Consider the following 17856-nt stretch of genomic DNA (forward strand, 5'->3'; position numbering starts at 1 on the left):
ACACACACACACACACACACACACACACACACACACACACACATAGACATATTATTTTATGTTAGTTTATCCAATAACGAAAGTGAGATTTAACACAAAGCACAAGATTGACACAAGTTCTAACACTAAAATTTAACACATACAACTTACAAAACATAATTGACCCAACACGAACTGATTGCAATACTTACTTATTTTGCAACTTAAGTGTGTGTGTAGGTCTCAAGATGGTATTGACACATTTTCCCTCTGTGTATACTCCTCTCTCGAATGATACCCTCCTTGTTCTTTTTGATAGGATGAACTCATTGAACTCCTTCCTAGATATCACTCGGACAATTAAACATGTGATTAGACCACTTTCATACATAAAGTCATAATCCATAATAAAGCATTCTTATATTTCAAATCCATCACAAAATGAGCTATCTAATCTATGTCTTTCATTGTGAATTTCAAAACACATTAGAAACCACATTGACATCATAACATGCCATTAATGAAGATTCTTCCAATTTAATGGAAGTTCTACCTTTATAACATGGAAGTTAAAAGTAAAAACTATTCAAAATTGGAATTAAATACTAGACAATATTTGGGGATGTAACAAGGTCCAAGGAGTCCTCTTCATCGGATGCCAAAGGGACTTGATAAGCTTGTTTTGTTCTATTTGGGTTGATCAAAGGCACTTCGCCCTGCCCTGATGGACCTTTTGAAATTTGAGATATTGTAGGAGAATGGGAGACCCTTCCAAGAAAAGGCAAAATACTAATATCTCCGTTCAATTTTGCCTAGCCAGTTAACTTCTTGTTTTCATTCACATCCCCAACAAGTATTTCTATGCTTTGCTCCAAACATGTCGTTTCTTGATCCAAAGATTTTACTCCAGAGCAACCTCAACAGGAGAAGATTGAGCCTCTTTGACCTTTCCTGTAGCCATTACACTTTTTGCTTCCCTAGGCAAAAGGCCCTCATCCAGAGGGTTGCTAAATTCCACCTCAGCCTCCACATCCTGTAGGAGCCTTATGTGGTCTAAACCCACATCCAATCAACTATGATTCATCAATGTATTGAGGCTTATATCATTTGTTGTAAGAATCTGACTATCAACTCACTCCTCCATGGGTTGCTTATCCTGACTTGCATTATTCTCTACTTCCACTTGGCTGTTGTCATGACCATATAGTATTCTAGATGAACCCTCAATCCTTGAGATCTCACTCTATTCATTTTTTGGGGAGGAGATTTTGTCTCTTAGCCCATCATTGGATTTTTCTTTCTCCCTTTTGTTCGAGATACATTCTTTCATCGAGTGTCCTTCTTTATTATAGGTCTTACAATGTTCAATAGTCTCTTTGACTTATATTTGTTGATGCCACACACCTTCATTAGAGCATAAATCCATTTCTCTAGGAAGAGGTGGAACAAGCTTCCAAAGGATGCATATCCAGGCATAAATATTGAAATCCTTTGCCTCAAGTCCTTCATCAACTTTAATAAATCAATGTAGTTTGTTGCCAAATTTCAAAGTTTTGAGCTCCCAATATTCTTGTGGGAGGTTATACAACATAACCAAGATGGGAACTTCCTCCATTGTAGCCATTAGAGGGTTGAAGTTGGGTTTCCAGTTTGTAATGTAAAAACCCATTCCCAAACTCTTTTTTTTTTCATCTTCACAAATTACTAGGAAGAAACCATTAGGTGTTGTTTTGATGATATAGGTGTCACCCTAGTTCTCATTGCACCAACTTCGTACCTTAGAGTATGTTGGCCATTCACTAGTTCATTTCATAAAAGGCCCTTTCTATAAAGATTCCTAACAACATATGTCTAGCATTCATTCTCTATATGGAGAGACAAAACCCTACTTAAGTGGGGATTAATGAATACTTGATCTGTGTTTGACGAGCTTGGGATAGATTTCCATCATCACATCTTTCACTCAATCTGCTTGAAGTTTACAACCTTCCCCATGAAGAGATCAACATATCCCTATTTGGAGGGAGGATTTCTAGGCCCATTAAGATCCTGTTGGTTGCATTGTCCCTGAAATATATAGTTTCCATTTTGCGGATCCTCCCAAACCTTAGTCGGTGGCCTCCAAGCTAAAAAAAATCTTTCTGTAACCCTCGACCCCTTCCTGAAGCGGTTCGAACGCTCAAACTTAGCTTGAAACCCTGATTGACTCCCTCAAGAAGCCATTTTTGATAAAGATGAAGTAAAAGGTGGGGGTCTGAGGATGGGTAGGTCGATAGGATTAGCGATGAGAGGGGCAAGCAATGGGTAATTCTTCCACTATAAGAAATGAGAGGTTATTGTTGCTCTGTGAAACTAGCCTCATGCATTCTCCTCCACATTATGCTGCGAGGAAAACCTCCTTCCTTCAATGGAGGGCATCAACACCTCTCTTCTTGGAGCAGGGCGTGCCACGTTATATGCCATGCATTTTCCCTCCTACAGACCTTGACCCACTTGTTCCTCCACATCATGTGTCCCCGCTCGGGTTACCAGCTCATGCTACTAAGCTTGACACACTAAATTTGAATATTTAAATTTATTTTAATAGAAATTATGATAATTGTAAATAAAAGTTATTAGAGGTAATTCGATTTGCAATTATTTATGTCTTATTCAAAATTTAATTATTGTAAAATAAATATATTTTTATTTTTTATTTATTTATAATATTTATTTAATCTATTTTTGATATTTTTTAATTTTTAATATTTTTAAATATTTATGTACTTAAATTATATAAGATTTTTATTATATTTCTATTAATTGTTATAATTATAAAAATAATAGTTCTCTCAATTAATAATTAAATGTGTAAAGAATGTATAGATGCAATAGAACAAATCAAATCAAATTAAACTTAATGTGGTTGTTGGATAAAAAAATAAATTTAACAAATTAATTCATTATAGTATGTGATTATCAACACAAAAAAGTCATTCAAAGGATGTGATGTTGTAGAGGCCTAGGGGGCCTTGACCTCATAATGTATAACATTCAAGAACATACAATCAAAATAGTATCTAAATAATCATTAGGTTGTATGTGAAACTAAAGCAAAGCAAGTATGAGCATAAGGAAAAAAAAAATAACATAGGATAACTTAAGTTTCTCAAAGATAATAAACGAGTACAAATAAGAGAACTTGAAAGAAGATATACTAGATCAATTACAAATGAGTCCAACAAATAAACATGTTGTAACTTGGTACATATTTTTTACGAACAATGACACATCTTATGCAATTTCCAAGCGACTTCCTCCCTCGGTGCTATCTCTTCTACAAATTTCTCATTGCCTTCTTCTTGTCTCCAAAATGCACCAGACATGGTCAAACTTGATTGGAAAAACAATGGAAAAGTTGAAAAAACAAGAACATTCTTTAGCATGTACGTTAGCGCTTGGAACCCTTGTGATGCATCATGTAGAAACAACACAATATATCGATCTCCACTTGATGATCCATACTTACTAAACACAATTGAGATGTTTGCTACAAATTCCTCTCATGACTATGAAGACATAATCAATCATGTCTAAAGGCATACAAAATGCAAAGAGGGAGCATGCTTACACAAGAAGGGGAAAAAAAATAGAATGTCGATACATACTTCCATGTAAAGATCAACTTATCTCTACCTCATCATGTGCCAATGCTAGTGAGAATAAATATGAACTTCAATGACGATAGATTAAACACACACAACTCAAAATTGATTTCGATAGGGAGAGTCAATTTAGAGTTTTATATTTTAAAATTGATTTCGATAGGGAGAGTCAATTTAGAGTTTTATATTTTAAAATCAATTCAATTATACCCAACATATTATTTATAATTTATTATTCATATGTTATTCAGAATTTATTTTACTACTGACATAACCATTACACCTCCTTTTGATACAAATGCTATTTATATTATTTTTATAATAATTTTGATATTAGTAGGGTGAAATACCCACTCATAACCTCATTGATAGGGAAAAGACCCACCAAACCATCAATATAATTAAAATTGAAAAATATAAAATTAGGTTCACTGGACATTGAGGGTGTTTTATGTAGAAAACGTAGGGTTTTACATGTTGCATAGAAGGGAACTTCTTTCTTCCAAATTGTCAGAGGGGTTTTAGACGCCTGTAAGAAATTCTTGAGAGGTTATTCCTATAATGGCTATCGGCGGAGCTACGATCGAAAAGCTGAAGCAGACATGGCATGCTCAAGTCAATGACGAAGAGAAATGGGCAGCCAATATGGTAAGTAATTTATTTTACTAGCTTTTGATTTTCAATGTTGTCACGATGCTTCTGTTTCCTCAAAGAGTAGGGGATAAATATGTTCCAGTTTATTTCCTAATTGTGGCACGGATTTCGCTTTATGATTTTTCTTAGCTTACTGGATCTCTATTTGATGTTTCTGAATGCTTAATGGGCTTTTAGAGAGATTTACATGGTCAGTTCGCTCTTGAAGCGTTCTTTTCTGTTTAGGGTTTTAGTAGAGGTGGTATATCAAGATAATCTTGCCACGGTTTTGACAAATACCTGCCCCTTTGCATGAACTGATACATAGAAGCAAGGAAGGGTGCGGTTGAAAATTTTCACGGGGAAGAACAATATTTTACGTTTTCATTTATTAGGATTTCACTCTCGACTCCAGTGGTCATCGTAACACAAAGTACCCCAACTTACCTCTAGATCACAACTCTACATATAGGAACAATATTCTAATTTAGTAAAAACGTTCTGGACATTTACTTATTTTTGAAGAATATTTCACCTTTCCCACTACAAAGTGATACGTAACTCACTGTCAGAGCACCCTAGCATTGCAGTTGATACATGAAAAATCACATGCCACAGTTGAAGATTTGTGACTTAAGTGGGGGTGTTGGAAGAACCAGTCCTAGTATGCAAATGGAAAATTCTATATTCATATCCTACTGTTCCATTGGAAATTACATATTCTGCAGTTTGACCATTTCTCTTTCTCCTTTGGGTTTCTTGATACTTGATGGTTGTTTGGTCTCTAGTTTTTTTTCCTGGAACTCATATTCTAGTTTGCCGGCTAGTTGACAATTTGCTCAGAAAGCTCAGAAACATGAAAATATTTTTTTTTAAATAATTAAAAGGGGACATTACACTTTTCTTTTGTATTTGCCTTCACATCATCCTCAATCCAATCTTAGTCCTTCGTAGGATCTGGATTCCCTCCCTAATCTACATACACACCTGTACATCCCTACCAAATCAGTTCATTGTTTACCACAACCCACCAATCCTTCCATGAGTTTCTCATACGCTTTATTAGCTTAGCCTGCTCCTAGGGCTTCATACTTCAGGATCAATTTCCTACACACACCAGATCACTCTTGCACTCTAGTGTATCACAACAACAAACTTCGATATGGCTAAGTTGAGGTTAGAAAATACCACCTGAGGTCTGACTGAGGTAGTTTCCCATACAGCCACCCTGTTTCCTCATGACCCCCATTCAATAGTGAGTTTAGATTGTTGGAGATCCAAATCAGGATATTTTACAGAAGATTCAAATTTAGAGTATGTAGATTATCTGCCTTAGGAATTTGACTCAGATTGAGAGACCACCTGCTAGAGTGTTTTGCATGCATGTTCCAGTGCCTGACATATAGGAGTGCCCATCATCAGCACTGGTGTTCTGTTTGAGCATCAGAGAAGGGCAGGACCACCCTCGGCCAGTGCTCATGTCCTGATTTTGTGTCCGAGAAGGTCAGGAGTGCCCAGATCCAGTGCCGGAGTCCTAATTTGGTGACCCAAACTTACAGGAATGCCCTCTGCCAGTGGTCATGTCCGTCAGGGTGTCTACGCCCAATTCTGGTGCCCCAGAGTTGTTTCCAGATTCCCAATTTTGCAAGATGTTTCATCAGACAGTCTTATTCCAGTTTATCCAGATGACTACAACTTACAATACACTCAGAATTGCTTAATTTCCATCTATTCTCTTGCCATTCATTATTTTTCATATCCCAGCTCTGTATGGATTTGATATTGTTGAATCTGAATTGATTTAGAATACCTGGATTTATCTGTCATCTGTTTTGGATTAAATTGAATTGGAGTGATAAATTGAAAGATTGGAACTTAGGTCTGATAGTTTAATAATAAATTTATAGCTAGTAAATCAACCAAGGGTTTCATTCACTCTCTTTCAGGAACCTTATAATATGATATACCTTGCCTTGGTGTTTTGATCTTTTAATTTCTTATGTTATCAAAGATTTTTAGGTTGTAAGGTGTAGCAACTGATATGTTCCATTTTTGTTTGTGTTGTTGCCTCGTTGACTATAATTTGGCTCACCTTGCAAATTTATGGCTCGTGTTCGTTTCAAATTCCTTTTGACTCTTATTTAGGTAGAGGTTGTATATTGCAAAGTTTTGGTAGTGAATGTTTAAATATCTCTTGTCTAGGGGCAATGTGTGCTGTATGGCTATGGCCTCTTCTCGGATGGCATCACATCCTCTTAAGTAATTGTGGTTTCCTTCTTGATGATGATTGGGCCATACTTTGTGCATTTCTTGGCATTAGTTTTGGTACTTGCAATTATCTTGGGTATTGACCTTATATTGTATGAGTGCCATTTATTGTATGTCCAATCAACTTCAATATGGGATTTTGATTTGTATCTAGTTATACTTTGTAATCTAGAAATTGACCAGGCTTACTTGCCATAGTCGTTTGACTTTGCAATTTTAATTAATTTCATGTTTGGTTTCATGATAGACTCATAAACTCCTTGTAATTCAGTTACCAAACCATGGCCACAAATGCACGCTATGTTGATATGAACACGAGGTTACATGTTACTATATATTAGTGAGAACACATTATTGTTATTTTTAGCTTGAATCCTAAGTTACCGGTTCGGGTTTGAGGATGTGAACCCGGTTTGTGGGTTCGAGCAATTATTTTTTGCCTTTTGGGTTCGTTATATATATATATATGTATGTATGTATATATGCATATATATATCTATATATATATCTATATATATGTATATGGATGTATATATATTATGCAAAAATTTAAAGAAATATACAAAATTACATTACTTCATCATTTATCAATGCCAAATGCCAATTGATAGTTTATAATTTCAATAATATCATATTATGTCATATACTCATATACTCATATGTCATATAATATATCAATGTAGCATACATTCATATATGTCCAGGTTAACGATTTTTATCAAGTTTTTGTAGAAAATTTTCAAGTTATATGTCCAGGTTCACTCGGGTTTGCGCCTGGGTTTGCTCGGGTCCAGATAGGGTTCTCCCCAAGGAACCTAGGGCCCTTGGGGTGAACCCTCTCCGGACCCATCATGAACTCACGAACCCACAGGGAACTTAGGGCCCTGGGGGTGAACCTTGTTCGGACCCATCTTGAACCCAACGCGAACCAGGACCCACACAGACCCGGTCTGGGTTAGGGCCTTCAGATAGGTGAACCCGGTAACTTGGCTTGAACCCAAGAAATGTGTTTTAAAAATTATATCATATTTCATTTAGTTTTTAACAATCAATATCGCTTAAATCATGTGGTACATTTTGTTCAAATTGAAGTTCTTAGTTATTAATTCTTGTTCATGTAGATAAAAGGAGTTTCAACCATAGTTGGCAGACGCCAACTCAGCAAAAAATCAGCAGACCCAAAATTTGTGACTCGGACTTAAAATTGCTTAAATTTCTTTCAAAACACATTTTTTGCAAAATTCAATGACAATGTATTAATGACTCCATAAATCTGTACAAAAGTTTTTTCTATTAAATTTGATTAATTTGAATACAAATTGAGTACAAAATTACATCATCATGAGGAATCCCGATGCAATAGATAGTTGACAACTATTATGAATTTATGATGATTGCTTTGGAAATCATCATCAAATTCATAAATTGCATATTCAGTAGTTTACATGTAATGTCCCCACTTTGAAATACAAGTGTCCCCACTTTGAAATAGAAGTTAATGGTAAATGATTGTTGGTGTAATTATTTATTCATCTTGGATATAATTACACTTTACTTAAGTTTACTTAGGTACATGCATAACTTTGTAGTTTGCATATGAGACACTTAGGGAGATGTGCTACATTGGGAGTGTGTATGTAGGAGAATTTCCACCTTTTATGGTGTGATCTTGTTATTACTCTATCATATCCACTTATTGTGGAGTGATAATTCCACCTTCGGTGGGTGATCCACCTCATGTGGAATATTTTACTATTTCTCCTACCTACCCTTGTATCTTATTGAGCCACATGTTATCATTGTGTGTTCTTTTGTCTCTTAGCCTTGTCTTTATAAGCAGGCTTATCCTACATTGTATACAACAACTTGTAATGATCCAGTTGATCAGTATTTTGCATCATTGATAGGGATATAGTTTATTCTTTACACATTTTGTTCTCTCTTATTTGTGTTTTCCATTGCCTCTAGATCTTGGCAAATTCTCACATGGTATCAAAGCTGTTAGAGTGCCATTGGTTTGCCAATTGAGAGAAATTTGGGGTTTTGCATTTTGGAGCTTTCTATTGTAGTTATTATTGGAGCTTGTTGGGTCAAATCTGAGGTCACCATTGGATTGAGGAGGTTCGAGAAAGTCAGAATCACCTTTTGTTTCATCCAAATCTGACATCCGAGGCCAAATCTAGAGCCGTTTGAAGGTGGAGGGTGGTGACTTGTCCCAACAGCGATTTGCAATTTTGGAGCATATTTGGCCAAATTCGTCATTGCCGTCGTGCTCAGAAGGCCCAAAATCCCCAAGATCGCCTATCCATTCGCCCAAATCTGAGCAGTTGACTTGGAGCAAAAAAAAATCAACCCCCTTCCTTGGCCGTACAGACAGCGGTACAGTCTGCATAGGCAGGTACGCTTTTGCTTTTTTTGTTTTTTCATTTTTTAAAAATCGCAAAAAAAATAATAAACAGGAAAACGAATTAAAAATCCGAATTTAATTCGGAAGGGGGATGTTATTTATTTTTACTGTTTAAAATTTTTTAGGGGGGGGTGGAGGTACTACGTAGTGGTACCACCATATGGTACCCCTGCACAGTGGTACCACGCGGCACCATCTACGCAGTACACTGCGCAATGGTACTGTGCAAGATCCCTGCGCAAAGGTACCACAAGCACCACATACCTGCGGTTGCAGGTCTGTAGCCTGTTGTGGCAAGTTTGCACCCTGCCACTGCAGACTTTTTAAAAAAGTTTTTTCAATTAAAATTTTTTTTAATTTATTTTTTTTATTAAGTTTTTTTAAAATAAAAAAAAACTTTTTAATATTGTTTTTAATAAATAAATAAATAAAACTTTTTTAACAAAATTTTTTCTTTAATAAAATTTATTGAAGTTTTTTAAATGTCAAAAAAAAAATGATTGTATTTTTTCTTTATTTAATAAAGTTTTTTTTCAAATATTCAAAAAATAAAAATAAAAAATGATTGTATTTTTTCTTTATTTAATAAAGTTTTTTTTTCAAATATTCAAAAATAAAAAAATCTTAAAAAAATTCATTTACACTTTTTTTAAAAGTGTTTTTTTGGGGCATTTCAATAAATTGTTTTTATTAAATTTTTAATTAAGTTTTTAAAAACAAAAATATCATGGAATAAGCAAATTGGGAACAAATTTTTCTTGTCCACTTCACACTTGTCTTGCAGTGCTTCCAACCGGCAGCTGGGGGGGGGCCTATTGCTCCTATATTTTGCTTGGCGACATCCCAATCGGAGGCATCTTCATCTGTAGTATTTTACAGGGCTTCTTTGGTGGCATCATCTTCATGTTTCCATATATTGTATGCTCTTGCTTGAGCAATGTTGTACTCGCACTATCATAAAGTGCCACACCTCTTTGTATCTTGTTTTTGATGACTATTTGATGTAATCCTCTTCTACACGTAGATTAGGAATATCTTGTGAGATTTGGTGCATGGCTCTAGTTGAGACTTGGATTGTACACATTTGTGCATGGCTCTCGCGAGATTAGATTGCACCGGTATTTTTGTCATTTACGAGTATCTAGTTGATGCTCAAAGTTGGTTGTCTCCATACCTGATCTTCATTTTGTTGCAGCGAGTGATTCATCGTCATCGACATGGTACCTGGTTTTGTCACATTGACATTATTGGTGCAACATTGACTCTCTTTCTTCCTTATGGGGAGGTATTTTGGTCAACCTCATTAGACCATCTTTGCAGGAGATTTTACATTGAGGAGGGGCTTCATGGTCTCCTCTTCCCTCTTATGGGGGGGACAGATTTTGTTCTTCTCATTCATCATTGAGAGCATTGTGTGCTTTCATCATCTCTCTTTTGGGGGGGAGTTTTTTCCCATGTGGTTTTTCTCTCTTTCTCCGTTTGTGAGGGATTGCATTGGTTTGCATGCATTTGTATTTGTACATGGGTACCTAACATGGCCTAGTAGCCGGGACCCATCTTGCATTGCTTAGTTGCATTGTAAAATTAAGTGCATTCCCCTAAGTTGCACTTAAAGGGGGGTGTTGGTGTAATTATTTATTCATCCTGGATATAATTACACTTTAATTAAGTTTATTTAGGTACATGCATAACATTGTAGTTTGCATATGAGACACTTAGGGAGATGTGCTGCATTGGGAGTGTGTATGTAGGAGAATTTCCACCTTTTATGGTGTGATCTTGTTATTACTCTATCATATCCAATTATTGTGGAGTGATAATTCCACCTTCGGTGGGTGATCCACCTCATGTGGAATATTTTACTATTTCTCCTAGCTACCCCTACCTACCCTTGTATCTTATTGAGCCACATGTTATCATTGTGTGCTCTCTTGTCTCCTAGCCTTGCCTTTATAAGCAAGCTTATCCTACATTGTATACAACAACAATTTGTAATGATCCAGTTGATCAGTATTTTGCATCGTTGATAGGAATACAATTTATTCTTGTCACATTTTGTTCTCTCTTATTTGTGTTTTCCATTGTCTCTAGATCTTGGCAAATTCTCACAATAATAATAATAAAATTTAAAATTAAAATATACAAGTATAATTAAATATAATTAAATTTTAATCAAGTTAATGAATGGTCAAAAGACAAGAAATGAAAAGTAGTGACTCCCTCAAACATGAGGTATAAAAGGGAGAAGAGAACCTCATTTGAGGGGATAATTTGGGGGAATCAGAAGTGTAGATCTGATTTAAAAAAGGAGTGCAGAACTGATTGTGAAAGGTTGTGCCCCTTTCAAAGGGCAGAAATAATAAAGAGTCACACTCTTTCAAAGGGTGTGTCTCTTGCCAAAGGGCATACATGATGAAGAGGTGTGACCTCTCCCCCACATTGTGTGATATAAGGAAAAGGAATGAAAAGGCTCCAGTGATATCACCATTGATCAGATCAGATCAGATCTGTTATTAAGTTACAGGCAGTAATATCCTATGTTCTCGGTAGTATCTATGGGGATGTGCTGAATGTGTATGCTTAATATATGAAGCCTGATAACGTTCTTATGCAGAATTTTGTAGTAATATTAATATAGACTGCAATATGTATGACAGTCATAATTAATTGCATCTACATTCATGATACATTGAAGTTGGTACACTTCTAGCCCATTCCTTAATTTGTCATGCTCCCGACCTGATACGTGGTGAACAGCAAATTAATTGTTGAAATTGTCTTACAAAGTAAGACTTCACAATTTCATGAATCAAACACAATCACTTATCTCATGAAGTCGGGCTTGTTAGACAATGCACAACATCACAGCATCAGCCTAAAGGATCGGATCTCTTCTATAATGCAGTGACCATATTCATCATAATTGTTTTAAGAAGTGCGATAACATTCCTAACAACCGAATAGTCCCCATAGATTAAAAAAGGGGCAGCAGTCAAACCATGAAAAGGCTCATCCCTCACAATCATTGCAACTTGTGGAAAGGGTCATCTAGCGAAGGATATAAGGGACCACTCTAGTGCCCAGATCAGACGATGGAACAATCTTGGAAGGGACGAGAACAAAGAGATTGAATCTGCAACTACTGTTAGGATAAGACAATATTTTGGATTTCCTATTTGAGAAATAAAAGTATTCCCTCTCTAACCCACTTTTAGCCGTTAAGAATTGAAATCCAGGGTAAATTAGGGCATTTCATAAAAAAGGGGACATTACACTACATCTTTCTCCTCTCTAATCTAGTGAAAACTTGGGGAAAGGTTGATGCTTTATTCCTTGCAATATGTTGTGGCTCCTCACTTGGCATAGAAGGCTATGTTTGTGGCTTTGGCTCGACCTCCCTTTTATTTGTAGATGGGAATGACTTCTCCTTCGCCTCATCAATGTAATCCAATGACAATCTTGTAGCTTCTTTTGTTGCAGCCACATCCTTTATTGCTTGCTTCTCAAAATCAAGAATCTCGTTTGCAATAAACAATGGGGGCTCCTCATCTCATTTTGTCCAATCATTATAAGGATAAATGTCATCCAAATCAATGACCTCCTTTGATTTGTCCTTGATCTTTCTTGTGCAAAGTCGAAGGTTTTATTGATCATTGAGACATTTTTGAGTTAATTTATTTCTCTTTGTGTGGATGGCCTTAAATAATCTCAATTTGCGCTTATAGTTGGATGCACCACAAGGCTGGACAATTTGTAGAGGGCTAATCTTTGAAGATTTGGAGTATTTGCACCCCAATCTACCCACGAAGATCCTACAAAATAAGATATTCAAGAGTTAGTAAACAAATCATATTTTATCAACAATTGTAAATTTGAAATTTTTAACTTGTAAGATGCATGAGATGTAAAGACTCCAATTTTTGTTACCTAGTGATTGAGTGGCTCTTCCTTAGATAGCTAGTCTTGAGGAGAAGAGCTTACCCCTACCAATCCTATATTTGTGCAATTCTTGAACATTGAGGTCTCTCACTTCAACTTGGGGTGTCATGCTTTAAATGCATGTCATGTGGCCCTCCATAAATAACTTTTCCATTAGGATCTGAGAAGCTATCCAAATAGAAAAAAATGGGGTTGGGGAAGTACCCTTTTGCATGAATAGGTTGGTGGAATTGGTTGTACTACCTTCTATTGACCATCTTCCAAATGGAATCAAATTTTAGCCTATACTCGTAATAGTTTTAGATGGACTCTTTGGCCCTATCCATAGCCTCATAAAGTACTCCATTGGGTTTTCATCCACTTCTACCAAACGGAGAATTCTAACGAAGGGCTTCGACACCTACAATTACAAACAAAGTGAAGTTACAAATTTATAATGAAAGACAAATAAAATATAAAATATCCAATTTGAATTCTAAATCAAAATTTTAGGGTTAAATTGATGATCTTTGTAGCTCTTTGTGCAAAAAAGATTATCAAAGATTATGTTTGCAATCCTCTATCCTTTAGGTTTCTTTAAAATGATGAGTTTAGCCATGCTTGACAAACATTTGTTTCAAAGAAGTCAACAAACCAATAATGCTTTGCAATGTTAGGAAAGTCGTTGCAAACCTTGTGACACTTGACCGCACCAACTCTTTCCTTTTGGTGTGATCTCGCGTTAAACTAAGAGCCCAAGGGTGATTATAAATACATTTTGTTATGCTTCCTGCATGTTCTACAACTAGTCTCACTCAATCAAGTTTGTCTATGCCCTCCAAAAGAAGATCAAGGCAATGTGCTACACAAGGTTTCCAAAAGAGTGATTGATGGCTCTCTTTGAGCAATCTCCTAGTCACCACATATGTTGCTGCATTGTCGATAATAATTTGAACTACATTCTCTATGCCCACCTCTAAGACAACTAATTACCTCGCCATTCGAAGATATCGAAAAGCAGATAATGGTGTAGTTCTTTCTTTCTGTCCACCCATCTAAAAGAATAGTGCAAGCATACTTTCACCATTTGTTTTTTTGTTCTTCCACAAGTAACTTTGCTTCTTCAACTGCAACCGTGAGCAACTTCTTACTTAAGTATTTACATGAAGGTACCTTGTAGCCTTTTCCTGTTATTGTCGAGGCAATTACCAAATTCTCCCAATAAGGGCTACTTGCCACATTGAAGTGAAGGTTTTTGAAGTACCAAAAATTGGCACATGCCTTATTTGCTTCTCGATGCACCTCCCTATTCCATCCTGTACTTTCAATGATGGTGGTGCTCTAGGTATGCTTTTGGGTACAAAAAAGTTATGTGGTGTGCATGTGGGTGCTTTAATTGATGAATTGGATGTTGATGTGCTTAATATTTGTGGACCACAAACAAACCCACTGTGTATGCCTTCAAATGCCATACCTTCATTTGTTTATGCTTGCAGTTGAGAACCATAAATACTAGTTATGGATGTTGCTATGACTGCTCGAGTCTTCTCCCTTTGTAATTTTTCCAGAGTTACCCGGGGATGCGTCCCCGACCTGAAAACCCTCGTCCCCGTCCCGAGGACGTTTCGGGGACTTGGGGACAGCCAGGGGACGTTTCCCCTCGTCCCCAAATTGCCCTGTATTTTGAGGGGACACCTGCCCTAGCTCTGGGGGACGTCCGTACGTCTCGGGGACGGTTGGGGACGGCTGGGACGTCCCCAATCCGTCCCGGGGACAGCCAGACGTCCCCCATATCTAAGGCCCTTAAAAAAAATATTAAAAAAATTAAAACAGTTGTATTTTCAATTTTTTATTTAAATTTTCTAATATAGGCCCCTTATTAATTCAAATTGTTATTAAAAATAAAAAAAATTAAAAGATAACATTAATTAAATTTTAAATTTATTAATTTAATTCATAATTTTGACAATGAAACTATATGGTAGCAATGTAGCCTTTGGGCATTTTGATACAGAGATTAGAAAATCGCCAAACTCGGCGAGTCAATAGAAAAATAACACCCAATGCCTTTATTAAAGAATAAGTTTTTTTGCCCTCGCGGGGCGCTGCCCCTCGACCCCGCCCTATATCGCGACAGGGAACGCGTAAGGGGCGCTGCCCCTTGACCCCACCTTGGGGGTGCTGCCCCCAAACCCTCGTTGAAAAATATGGGGGGAAACTGCGTCGATAGAAGTAGGGAAAATTTAACCTCCGAGTCTATTGATATGCATATTGACAATGTGAATGAATTGAAATTCTGATTTATGAATTCATAATTGCATATTGTCTATTGAGTATTAACAATGTTGTATGTTTAGAATTTACATTCTAAAATGTTTTCAACTTTTCATGGTATCATACACATGCTGTATCCATGTTTTATTGTTTTCATATGAATATAATGTATGTATGCATGCTTTATCCATGTTTTCATATGAACATTTAGAATTTTGAAATTTTCCTATATATTTTAAATTTTTCCTATATTTTATATAGCCGTCCCCCGCTGTCCCCAAATTTGGCAAAAAAATTTGCCGTACCGGAAACGCGTCCCGCCGTCCGCGTCCCGGAAACTCGGGGTAACTTTGAATTTTTCTCTTCCATCAATGCAAGGTGTGCATTCATCTTTTGTTTTTCTCTTCTGTGGTGCTGATATAGGGCTTGGCAATGAGTAATGCTTGCAAGATGGTATTTGAGGCAATTGATGCCTCCATGATATAGGTTTTGGCATCTTTCCAAGTAGGGTCTCTAGCACCAATGGGACGAGTTCTTGTAACAAGCATCAATTGGATTGTGCCTAATCCTGATGTGGAGTGTGAGATTGATGCAAAGGCCAAGGGTTCTCTATTTTTTATTGTATCTAACCTACAAGTACAAAGTATGAGTTTACAACATTTTAATTTTTAAATACTAAAACTTAGCCTAATTTGAACATAAATTACTATAAATCAGCATAAAATTAGTGTAAATTAACATAGATTAGTTTAAATGAGCATAATGTAATTATGCCAAAGGTGTATTATACTCGCATATGATTGCAAAAAACGTTTGTCAATAAAAACTAGGAGCTTTTAATTTGACGTGTTTGTGACACTTAAATGCATGAAAACCCAAAAACATTTTATTATTATTTTATTTATTTTCTCCTCTCAGTTAACTTCGTAATTATCTCAATCTAATATTATTAATTATGGGGAATTGAAAGTGTCTTACTTAAAATCCACTTTTTTCTCAAGGATAAGAACAAATATAAAATAAAAATATAATGATATGATAATATAATAATAATATTGTACTCTTAATAGATTTTTAGCTTTGGTGGAGAGTTTAATAGAAATATAAAAATATGATAATATAATACTAATAATTTGAAAGTAAAAGCATTTTTACTTTTGTAAAGAGTTTAATGGAAATATGAAAATAAGAATATATTGAAACATAATAATATAATCACATCTTAGTAATAATTTAATATTAATTACAATATCATAATATAATAATTAATTACAATATAATAATATAATGATTTTTTAAGTGGAATAATGAACAAATATGATATTTTTAGCGTACTTTATCTATATTATTTTAAAGATAGCTATGCTAGTTATTTTATTCCCAAAAAAGGGAAAAATGCAGAAAAATAATTTGTTTATACAAAAAAAGTGAATTTCATTAAAAAAACAGTATAAATGAATAAAAAAGTTCATAAATGATAAATCCAATTTTTTTGAAATAAAATTGTACATACTACTAAGTTTTAGGAAATTATGAGTTGTTTACAATCTACATGCTAGATTTTAGTTGCTAAAATGAATTTAAATGCTTGCAAGAAAATAAAATAAAAATAAAATTTTAACCTGCCCTTTAATCTTTTCAAATTTGCCCTTCGAATTCACCTAAAAATCCTTGCAATTCACGGAAATGGATGCAAGAGTACCGTTTGAGGAAGTGTGAGGGGTGTAGTTGTATTTATAACAAAAAAATGCGTGGCTTTTGTGTATTTTCTGTGTTTTTACTGCATCCTGTGTTTTTGCTGCATTTGTTAAGTTTTTTCTACAGACTCTCTGAGTTTCAGGCGAGTGCTTGCCAAAAATCAGCAAGTACTCACAAAAACTTGTTAAAAAAATCAGTGCCAAGTAACTCACTGCAGGAAAAATCAGCAAGTACTTGCGGAGTGTGACATCTGTGGAACCTTTCACATAGGTTACTAAGTATTCATTTGAGTAACATTAATTTATAAATAATCTGTAGCAATCCGAGTGATGGTTTGATGGGACATTTTTCATGATTATTCTGAATTGATTGAGTGCCTCGTCTTGGGACATACTTGAGATAGAAAGGTTGCAGATTTTAAGGTTTTGGTATTATGATGTTGGGCTTCATTGCATGTATTTCTTGGTTGGTAGTGATATGTTCCATGTTTAAACTTTAAAGTTTTTTTTTTTTGTGTCATCATTTCTCATAGTAATACCTTTGTTACAACATTTCTTTGGTTTGATTCTGGACTTTCATTGTATCGAGGGGTATATTATGGATGCTCAGTCCACTATGGTATTAGTAGATATACGAGTCATACTCACCAGTAGTTGCTGTACTCTTTGATACTTGACTGCAGACTTTTGGTTCTCTGTGATACCTGTATAAAAAAATAACAATTGTCTTTTCTATAGTCCCAAGTTTTCTGAGGATGAGTGAAAATTGGTTCTGAAGTTGAACACAATGTTACTGCTTGATGCTGGTTAATCTATACACAATGTTACTTTTGAGTAGTGTGCAGATTTGGTCAAGGTCAATGATTGTGTGGGTTTCAGTTAGATTTTTTTACTTTTTATGATTGATTGCATAGTTGAACTCCTCGCCAAAACCAAAAACTCACCAAGGCCCAAAAATAAAACTCGGGAAAAACTCGGCCAATACTCGGCAAAATCTCGGGAACTTAAAAATTTGCTTAAATTTAATTAGAAATGC

The 17856-nt window shown here is 35.5% G+C and overlaps 1 protein-coding gene across 1 annotated transcript in view; it reads left to right on the plus strand.

Annotated features, from left to right (window-relative positions):
* The first annotated feature begins 4033 nt into the window (after positions 1-4033).
* The window catches only part of LOC131077482 (mitochondrial import receptor subunit TOM5 homolog), a 41422-nt gene continuing 27599 nt past the window's right edge, over positions 4034-17856 (plus strand). Inside the window, exon 1 of the mRNA XM_058014973.2 lies at positions 4034-4271. Coding sequence (XP_057870956.1) covers positions 4185-4271 — 87 coding nt within the window. The 5' untranslated portion in view covers positions 4034-4184. The remainder of the gene's footprint in view (positions 4272-17856) is intronic.

This window comes from Cryptomeria japonica, chromosome 10, assembly GCF_030272615.1.
Source record: "Cryptomeria japonica chromosome 10, Sugi_1.0, whole genome shotgun sequence".
Classification (NCBI taxonomy): domain Eukaryota; kingdom Viridiplantae; phylum Streptophyta; class Pinopsida; order Cupressales; family Cupressaceae; genus Cryptomeria; species Cryptomeria japonica.